At 47.8% G+C, this 9,901-nt stretch overlaps 2 protein-coding genes across 7 annotated transcripts in view; one reads left to right on the plus strand and one right to left on the minus strand.

Annotated features, from left to right (window-relative positions):
- The first annotated feature begins 3,979 nt into the window (after positions 1-3,979).
- Positions 3,980-9,901, plus strand: part of ZNF219 (zinc finger protein 219) — a 14,135-nt gene continuing 8,213 nt past the window's right edge. The window contains exon 1 of one of the 2 annotated variants that reach the window (XM_019628760.1): positions 3,980-4,166. The gene's annotated coding sequence lies outside the window, so the exon portion shown is untranslated. Of the gene's footprint in view, positions 4,167-9,355; positions 9,555-9,901 lie in introns of those variants that run through there. The other variant, XM_019628761.1, reaches the window with a different exon arrangement.
- The window catches only part of TMEM253 (transmembrane protein 253), a 6,328-nt gene continuing 1,294 nt past the window's right edge, over positions 4,868-9,901 (minus strand). Inside the window, exons 1-8 of one of the 5 annotated variants that reach the window (XM_019628766.1) lie at positions 9,153-9,242; positions 7,482-7,629; positions 7,225-7,364; positions 6,741-6,851; positions 6,595-6,651; positions 6,153-6,263; positions 5,885-6,031; positions 4,868-5,563 (exon numbers count right to left, since the gene is read on the minus strand). In XM_019628766.1, the coding sequence (XP_019484311.1) occupies positions 5,483-5,563; positions 5,885-6,031; positions 6,153-6,263; positions 6,595-6,651; positions 6,741-6,851; positions 7,225-7,332 (615 nt within the window). In that variant the 5' untranslated portion in view covers positions 7,333-7,364; positions 7,482-7,629; positions 9,153-9,242 and the 3' untranslated portion in view covers positions 4,868-5,482. Of the gene's footprint in view, positions 5,564-5,884; positions 6,032-6,152; positions 6,264-6,594; positions 6,652-6,740; positions 6,852-7,152; positions 7,365-7,481; positions 7,630-9,152; positions 9,243-9,901 lie in introns of those variants that run through there. The other 4 variants (XM_019628768.1, XM_019628763.1, XM_019628764.1 and 1 more) reach the window with 4 other exon arrangements.

A 9,901-nucleotide genomic window follows, 5' to 3' on the forward strand; every position in this document is an offset into this window, starting at 1 on the left:
AGCTTGACTTCAAAGTAGCTCATCTTTGAAAGGTGTTCAGTTTCTTCTCTTTTTGGTCTGAAATCAACCTTTCTATAACAAGTAACCCAGCTTCACTTATTAGGTTCACAAAGAACAGTTTCTCTTCATCATAATTATTTTTGAGATTTATAAAGACAGGAGTCCTGTTTCTTCTATGCCATGACTTTGAGTCCTTTCACTTTACCTGAAGCATAAGAGTGGGTACATAGCATTTTCTTTATACATAAAGGGAACACATAATTATAAAGAAGCAAAACAAATTATTATATCTTGGGATCTGGGACTTGGGGAAAAACATTTTAAACAAGAAAACTTTACAAAGGCAAGGTAAAATAGACATGAGTCAACAAAGACAACTCATTAACTCTGGACAGAACATAGGAAAAGTTTCTGATAAGAAAAATAAGCCAAAGATTCAGACAATAAGAAGAATCCAGAACAACATGCAACATATAATATAAATAAGGCAGAAAAATCATAGGCAAAAATGAAAAAGACAACAACAAAAGAAACAAGACAACTCCCATTAAGTAAATGACATCTGAATTTTAAAGAGAAGCAACACACATCAGATTAGTAGCAGGTTATCCCTGACCTGAGGATCTAGGAAATTATACAAGGAGGCCCTTCCCTCTGAATTTTTATACAGGGAAAAGCAGATTAAAACACCAAAGTCACCGTTTCCACTCCTCCTCTCTCTCCTCCCCTCCTCCTCCTCCTCCTCCTCTTTTCCCTCTTCTGGGGTTAGGGATAATGGTAGAGTCAGGGCTCTCCATAAAAAAACCCAACAAATGGAAAGTGTACAGGAGGGACTAACAGGAGGGACAGTTCTACAAATTTACTTTAGCAATTGGAAAGTTAACACATTTTTTTTAATTAACATTTATTGGGGTGACAATGGTTAGTAAAGTTATATAGGTTTCAAGTCTACAATTCTGTAATACATCATCTATATATCACATTGTGTATTCACCACCCAGAGTCATTTCTCCTTCCATCACCATATATTTGACAGTTGACACATTGTTATAATGAAAAAAAAAAAATTAGCACCAAGTAAAAATGTTTTCCTGCTTCTCTCCTGTGCTGAGTCATACTACTCAGTCATCAGTAGCCCAGCTCTGGGCAGTCTTCAAGATTCCCTGTGCCCTGGAGAGGGACCTCTGATAACTTCAGTGCACAGACTCTGCCATACTTATAGGAAACACTGTCTCACAGTGACCACACTGCTACTGTTCTGTTCAACCCATCAATCAAATATCCAGCTTGAGGCAGCATCAGCTACGCAAGCCAAAATGAAGGGCGTGGACACGGAGCAATACAAAATGAATGTAGACAAGAAACGAAATCCAGAAACTCAACGGGGTAATCTCTTCTCACCGAGATTAAGAACATCCCAGCCCCAGGTGGCGAGTGGTGAGAGGCTGAGGAGCATTCATCAGGCCATGCAGGCGAGGTCAGCTCTGATTACTCCTGGGTAGATGGGTTTACTGATTTCGGTGGCTCGTGTCCAGAATTACATAACAGGCACAGAGGCCTAAAGGGGTGAGGATGACCCGGAAGAGCCCTGTGCCTCCCGCCTGCTCACAACGTACAGATTCCGCTCGAACCATGTGTGCTGCTGCCCTGGTGGACTCATTGCAGGGGAGGGATTTGGGGAGCGCCTCGCAGCGTGCAGAGATTCTTTCTCCAACTAAGCCACTGCCGCACGCCATTACCCTGCGGAAGGCTCTTTGTGAGACCTTGACCCAGGCAGCCGAGAGGCCACCAGATGGCAGCAGAGGACACAGCCTGGGGCACAAGACCTGAACCATCTGCAAAAGCAGATATTTTATTTGGGAAATATCATCAGTTATCTATAATCATGAAGTCAAGACCAGAATACCAAAGAAATGAGGGTAAAATTCAACACAGAGGATTTCCCAACCACCGCAAAATTCGGCTGCATACGAAGCCACATATGAATCCGATAGTTCTCCAATGCTTAAAGCAAGGGATAGGAGTCAAGGCCTTTGAAAACTGACATCAGCAGGAACCTGGTCACAGTCACTTCTTTCTGTGAAGTTCCACTGGGCAGCAATTTAAGTAAAATATGAGTAACTTCCACAGAGGCTGCCAAAATGATGAAGTAGATACAGTGGTTGCTGGGTAGCATTGCAGCAAAGCAGAGCAGCTAGGGACCCTGGCGCTATGCAGTGTGGAGCGGGGAATAATGAGGATCACAGGACAAGCCTCAATCTTCACTTGCAGCTGGCAGAGGCTAATGCACAGGAAAGGGGCATTAGTAGCACTGGGATTAATCTCCGATCTTTTGACTTCTCATCTAATGCTCTTTTCCTTACATATCTGCCCCTCTCCCAGTTGTTACTACCCACAATGTCTCTAGACATTGCCAAATAACCTCGGGGTGGTAAAATACCCCTCCTTAATAAACAACGCCATAGAGGGTTCTGAATAAAAAAAGTTTTAAGAATGTAATGTTCAACCTCTCCAAGATTTGAATTTCAGAAGAGGCCTCGAAGGCCTACAAAAACTGTTATTGCACATCTAAAATCGGCATTCCCACCATGTTTATATAAGGGAGCAGCTATAATTGAAGGACTATAGGCTGAATCTGGTCCTCAATTTTAAAAAAATTAGTTATTGACATTTTAAAATCAGATTTCACGTTTAGAAGTCAGAATTTCTGACTTGTATAGGAAAATTGGAGCTATGACAATACCAGACCCATAGTCCCACACGGCAATAATTGGATGGAGCTGAGGGGTGGGGGGGTAAAGTCATTAAATAGAATGAGTGCTCTCTAGTTTGCCACAGTCCCCACGACTGCATACCCTATCTGTGTCACTCATTTACACTACTCTTTATCCTAAAGGCAATTTATTTTCAGCCTCCAAAGTGCTTCATAGTTTTATTTTTCCATGTGTGATTTTATTTTAGCCTTAATAACTCCAGTAGGGTAGAGGATAAATACTATGATTATTATCTACATGTAAGCAAAATGTAGTTCAGAGAGGTCTGACTTGCCCAAACTTACACAACAAAACCAGAGTCTAGATTTCCTGACTCTCAGTTCTATTATTTTTTTGGGGGAAAGTTTCTATTAAGAACTTCATTTAGTGGTTCATGGAACAAAACCAAAGTAGATATGGGTATAACTGCTAGAACAGATGAGTTCCAACTGCTAAGCTGTTCAAGAATCACTGCTAATGATTACCTCTTCTTTCAGTGAGTATTTCTGCTTCCCTTAGCCTTTGAGGCAAATGAAAAGACTGCCCATGTCTTGAAGTTGGGTGTGGTTATATGACTTGTTTTGGCGAATGAAGTCTGAGCGGAAGTGATATGTGTCCCTTTAAGGCAGAATAATTTAAGAGCCTATGAACAATTTTTCATGCTTTTTTGGGGAGAGGGTTGACTCTAAGCCTCATGGTCATGTGGTAGGATCTAAAAGCGGTGGAGTTCCATCTGCTTGGGCACCTGAATAGCTTATAATGAACAGAAACCCCTGTCGGACTACTCTTGACATGTAGTGTGAGAGATAAACCTTTGTGGTTTTAAGCCATTGAGATTTTGGCATTGCTACCACAGCATAATCTAGCCTAACCTGACTGATACAGGTTCATCTGCATGGTTATTGAATTTCTCCATGAATTGGAATGCAATTTCTAGAGTTCCGATCATCTCACTAAAAACCATTGCTCCTATCTGGAAGATAGTGAGACTGAACTGTTGACTTTCTAGCCAGTTTCCTCATCTACACCCACCTCTGACATGGAAATTATTTTCTGAGTACTTCGCACATGAGCTCTCCATTATTCCAGCAGTTAGACTGGGAGAAGGGGGAGGCCCATATCTTGTTTTTTCCATTCCAGAGCCTAATCCCAGAACTGTCCCCACCCACTAGTACTCACACAACCTTGTCATAGGGCGACTATTACCACTCCCAAGGTGTCACACACAGAAAGGAGTTGCCGCTGGCACCACTGCAATGCTAGGGCAAGGCAGCCAGGCTGCGCTCTTCCCTCACTGGTGTCTGGGCTTGGCTAAACCAGAAGCAACGTTCTCTAAGGGAAAGAAGCCTTCTCAAGTGGGAACAAAAATGAGTGTGAGGCGCACACCCATCCTGGGCTCTATGTGAATTTGGGGTGAGTTCTTTGAGTACTCCAGCTCTGGTCAATTTCTAGTTTCTCTGGCGGCTAGTTAGGTAGCCCGGTTTAGTATGACTGGGCCTCCCAGTTTTCCTGGGCTTTCCATCTTTTACCTGAGCTTGTCATCTTTGCACACTAGCAAAGGTCATACACGGTGGGGGGTTGTGCGCAAGCAGAGCTTCAGCCACCGGATCGCAGCCGGGATCAAAGGTCGGCGGGGCTGCCGAAAGGCTGAGCCTGCGCAGTCCTGCTCCCGTTTTGGAGAGAAGGGGTGGCGGCAACGCGGGCTCGTTACACCCGCGTGCTCACAAGAGGCGGGAAAGTCTTAGGTTGGGTCGCCGCGTCCCTCCCTCTTCCTGCCCCGTCCACCGTCTGCCCAGCGAGCTGGTCCTCCTCAAGCGCCCAGGCTCTGGGGGAGGGGGACGAGAAGAGCCCGGGGATTCTGACTCATCATCTCCAACCCCTTTCTCGCGCGCGCTCCAAGTCTCAGGACTTTGGACCTGGGCACTGTAAGAGGGGTCGCGGCGACAGCATCTGGGGAATCCCAGCTCTGCCCAGGGTCAGCCCCCAGCCCCTGCTTGTCTCCGAAGCTGGCAGAGGGAGGGGTGTTTAGCCACAGTCGGCTCTCAGTTGCTGAGGTTGGGATGGCGGCGCCCCTGCGCAGAATAACCCGCCCGGCTCCTCCCTAAACGCGGGGCCAGTGGTCGCGTCCGAGGAAACTCGGCTAGGCCCGGACTTCCAGCACCTCGCGTCACTTAGCAGATGCACAGCGCCCCCGCCGCGGAGAAAAGGCTCTTTATTTCCCAGCAGGCCACGGGGTAGCGGGGCATCCTGGGACTTGTAGTCTCCGCTAAAGTAGACAGGAACCGGATCCGAGGGAGGAGAAATAAAGCACCCATGAATTGATTTCAGAGAGTGGGCAGGCAGGGGAACCCTGGATTGGAGTGGATGGGATTGTGAAAGGTGAAAAGAAGAAAAGTAGTGAGATGAAGCAGATGTTAAGCTGTATGGGGAGGCCATGGGGAAGGATGGAAGGGAAGAAGAGGGTATAGATGAAAGTTGGTTTAAGGATGCCCTCCAGGCGGGCAGTTTTTCAGGGCAGGGAGAAGAGGGAAGGCTCTGGTCTAGGTATAGCTTCCCTTAGAAGAGAAAGGGGCCTAGTTTGAGTGAAAACTGAAGGCATTCCACCGGACTTCATGTAGATCTCAAGGGACTCCGTTTAGCTTCCGAATTTGGCGGAGTGGGGTGCAGGAGGGTCTGGAGAACGCTACCAGAGGGTAGGAGAGCAGCATCTGCCTGCTTCCCTTGCCAGCTCACTCATTTGTTCCGTTTGCTGTGCTAGCCATTGTGGGACGATTCTCCGAATCAGGAACTTCCTCCAACTCAGAGAGACCCTGAAAACCAGACAGAGGTGTGAAGGGAGTAAACTGTAGGGGTGAGAAAGGAGGAATCCCAGACAGAAGCAACTTCCTCCTCCCCTCTCATTTTTTTCTGGTGTACCCATAGTCCTTCCAATACTTAACCAGCTTCCTAATGTTCTCCCACATTTCTAGTGCCAACTCTTTAGTTACCCAATTCCCTCTTATCCACCACTAGGGGAGAATTGTCCAAAGCCAGAAAACCAACCAGTCTCAGTCTAGGATCCCTTCCTTGCCTCCTTGCCCCAAATGAGCTGCTAGCTTTCTGCTCCATACTTCCCTCCCTGCCTTCAATACCTCCTGCAGCTCCTGGTAGTGAAGACTCTGGCTCCTGCAGCATCCTGGCTTCCTCTGGCTCAGCAGGAATAGGGAGTATGCTGAGATCAAAGCTCCTCCTAGGGTGAAGGCCTCAGTGCTGATCTCTAGCACCAGCAAGCTGTTCAACTGCAGGTAGACAGGGCTGAGGGTGCTGCAGGGGACCCAGCACCTGTTTGCCCCTGCCCTTTCCCCTCTCCAACTCCTCTTGCCTCCTCATTCTCCCACCTTCTCCTTTATTCACCCATACCTGGGAGGGAGCAGTTGGGGCAGGCCCCAAGGCTGTCTTCATCACCTCGACCACCACCACGATGAAGCCAAAGATCAGATTGAAGGTGTTGAATATCATCATGGCCCGTACCTGCCAGTAAGCCAGCTCAGTAGTGCCCAGCCTAGGGAACTCATTGCAACCCCAAGCCCCATCTGCACCTTGCCAGAAAAAAAAAAAACTCAGCTCTTATTCCTTTACCTCCCAACAGGGCGATCATCCCTTTAACTTTTTTGCTTTCCCTCCTCAGTCTTTTAGGCCAGTCGGGGGCAGAGAGCTGACAGGATCAGTCAACACTTAGAAAGCCACTTCCTGGGCTGAGGAGTATGTGTGTGTGTGTGTGTGTGTGTGTGTGTGTGTGTGTGTGTGTGTGTGTGTGTGTTGGGGGGTGAGAGTATAGTATTGCATTCTTTTCCCCTTTCACCTTCCAGAGGCGGGGTGCTCTGCGCAGCTCAAGAGTAACAATCCCAGCGAGGAGACCCTGAATGGTGAGAAAGGCAAATGTTGAACTCTGGCATCATTAGTGAAGAGCCCCTAGGACCTTCTACCCTCCCTTGTGGTAGATCTTACCAATGCTCCAGGTCCAAGCGGTAGTGCTGTGGCCATGTGGCAGTCAGAGTTCAGGCAGGCAACTGAGACAGCAAAAGGCACCACAGCCACTGTCAACCATAGCTGGCTCACCTGGAGGCCAGAGGCAGGGTGGTTGAAGGGGATTCTCAGGGATTCCCTACCCTTCTCCAAACCCCTGCTTCTTGCAGAGATCAGCAATTGGCAGGAATGTGTGGTGGTGGAAAGCAGTGAAGGAAGGGGATATTATTTAATTTGTTCTGCCTTATGTCATAGTTTAGTTACTTACCTATGTGTTTTCCCCACATGATGGAAGCTACTTAGAGATTAAGGGTCTTGCTTTATTTATCCTATGCTTCCTCCACCCTCCTCCCACTCATAGCTTAGCAGTTTCAAGTACATGGTAGATGCTCACAAAACATGGATGGAATTGAATTGGGGTACAAATGGACATGCTGAAAGCTCAGGATGGGGCATCTGGCCTCACCGCCAGCACCAAGAGGTGCCCACTCTGTCTGTGCCTTGCCCAGTGTTGTAACTTTTCCAGACGAAGGCTAGGTCTCTCCTGCTCTTGCTGACCAGCTCTGTCCTCCATGGGTCCCTTGACCACTGAAGCTTGGTGCTTTCCTGGAAAATATATTACGGCACCTATCAGGAAACAGGACATGCGGAAACATCTCTTTCAGCTGTCCCTCTGCCCGCTTCCAATATCCAGAGAATTGAGTCTCAGAGCCTTTCACCTACCTTGTCTGAAGCAGCTACTCCAATGATATGGGACCCAGTTAGACCTGGAGCTCCTGGCGGGGCTTGGTAGCTCAGAGCAGACAGCTTGTCAGGGTTGGGGTGTGGTGGGGCAAAGGTCCCTATGAGGGACTAAGGATCCAGGGAGTGGCTGTGGGTAGACACCAGTTCACTCCATAAGACGCCCAGTCCTGCCTGTCTCTGCGCCCATTTCCTGTTGCCCCCATCTCTGTCCATCTTGGGTTCCTCTACTGATCACTCAGCCATTGACACTACCACCCTGGGCCCCAATTTCCCCCCATTCCCATCTAATATATCTCCTTTTTTTGGCTTCCGCTTCCAATTGCTTGCTGTTTCCTAAGGCAATCCCACTTTACTGTCTGGATTGGTACCCTGTCATTACCACTTGCAGCTTTGTCCCAAGACCAGGCAAGATTCAATTCCCCTGGCTTCCTCTCTCACTTTCTGGATGGTTTCTGCTCTCTCCACCCTTTGTTGAAGGATTTACTTTGGATGGGACACTGAAAGTGAATGAGGCATCCTATTTATAGTGGGGATTGTTTTTGACTCAGTGATAACCTGCAGCTAAACATGTATAGAAGATAGACCCCAAATGATCATTCTTGGGAAGGACGCTATCGCAACAATATTTTTGAGAGATACAAGTTGCCTTGCAACCAGGCCAACCTGAACTAAAACCTCAGCGCTGCCACTTTTCCAAGCTGTGAGACCTTGGATACATTATTCTACCTATTTGAACCTCAGTTTATTCAAACTGAGTGATCAAACGGGGGCTAATAATATGACTGTAAAAGGTTGTTGACTCATGGTGAGTTCTTAGTAACTGTTAGTGGTGCTGATGAGGTCATACTGTTGTGCCTGATGCCCATACACTAAAGGGCTTATTCAGAAGCTAAGCTGGGGATATTTATTTCTACAGTAAGAAGCAGAACCAGCTGGGCCCAAATATGTACTCTAGCATCAAAAATAGGAAAGGCCCATCTTTGGTGTAGAGCCTGAGGTCTGGAGGCAACCAGACCTCTATGTTCAAATCTCAGATCTACCTGGGTAACTGTGTAAATTGCTAATCTCTGGGTTTCCTTACCTGTAAAAGGAAGCTAATAATACCGTTGCCTTGAGTATTAAGAGAAAAAATGTATATGAAACAGCTCAGCCCAGCACCTGGCACATAGTGCTCAATAAATATTAGTGGATATTATCATTATTACTATTGATGACAGAAAGAAGACTGAGCCAGAAGACTCCTGAGAGTTAGTACCAGGAGGCATGGTCCTAGGAGGCAAGTGGCCTTTTTTGGAAGCCACTTCTGCCCTGCTCAGTGCTGGGCAACCCTCTTTGGAGCATTGTGTCCACTCGTCTTTCCTGGGGAGTGGGAATCACATTTAAAGGGATCTGAACTATTGTGTATCTACTCCCTCCTCCATCCCCATGTGCATTAATTTTACTTAGTGGTGATGGCCTGACAGAATGTGAGATGTTGGCTTGCACTGAGGATCCCTGAGCTGGCAGGCCAGTGAGAGATACTCTTCAGCTTCATTTTCCTTACTTGTAAATGCAGACTAATTATATTTCAGAGTATTATGGTAAGGATTATATACTATTAAATATGTGAATAGGCATTTAGTAAATATTAATTCTGAGTATTCTACTTACACATTTGTAACCCCTGTCTAGATTACAATCTCTTCAAGGGAGGGTGGTACATCCCCCTCATCTGTTCATCCCCCACAGCGCCGAGCATAGTGCTTGGTCCTTAGTAGACACTCAGTAAATATTTGTTGTATTGAAGAGCCATTAAAGTGACTTAAGGAATGGAAAATAGAATTCGAGAGGAAGGCGTAGGGATTGTTTATCAAGAACAGAAAGGACCGAAGAGTAACTTTAATAATGTTTCTTATACGGCAGACATTAACTATCTCTATAGTCGCCCCTCCTCCTCCCCCAAAAGAGAGACAGAAATTGTAAGGGAGAGGCTTTGAGATAAAACCCCAGGAAGAACTTCCCGAGTCTGTGCATGTTGGGGCAGAAAGCGCGGCAGAGCCAACTCCTTCCCTGGTATGTCCGGGTTTGGGGTGGGAGGGGCAGCGCTGCTCGGAGGCTGGGGGAAGGACGAGATGACCTTTCAAAATCTCTTCCAGTCCCCTGTAGGAATCGTCTGTGCGCCCCACCCCCCGTCCTCCCTCCCTCCCTCCGACAGCGCCCCCAGTCTCCAAACTACCCGCACCCCGCCCCTGGCGGCCGCCTCTCGCGGCTCCCGGGGTCCCCAGCTCCCTGTCCCCGGAGCCAGAGCCTAGCTCCCGCTCCCGCGCGGCTCCCAGCCCCGCCGCGCCGCCCCCCGCATGCTAATGGCCGGGCCGCCTCCCGCCGCACACAATGCGGGCCAGGGCCGGGGGCGGGGGACC

Source organism: Hipposideros armiger, unplaced genomic scaffold, assembly GCF_001890085.2.
Source record: "Hipposideros armiger isolate ML-2016 unplaced genomic scaffold, ASM189008v1 scaffold_807, whole genome shotgun sequence".
NCBI classification, from domain to species: domain Eukaryota; kingdom Metazoa; phylum Chordata; class Mammalia; order Chiroptera; family Hipposideridae; genus Hipposideros; species Hipposideros armiger.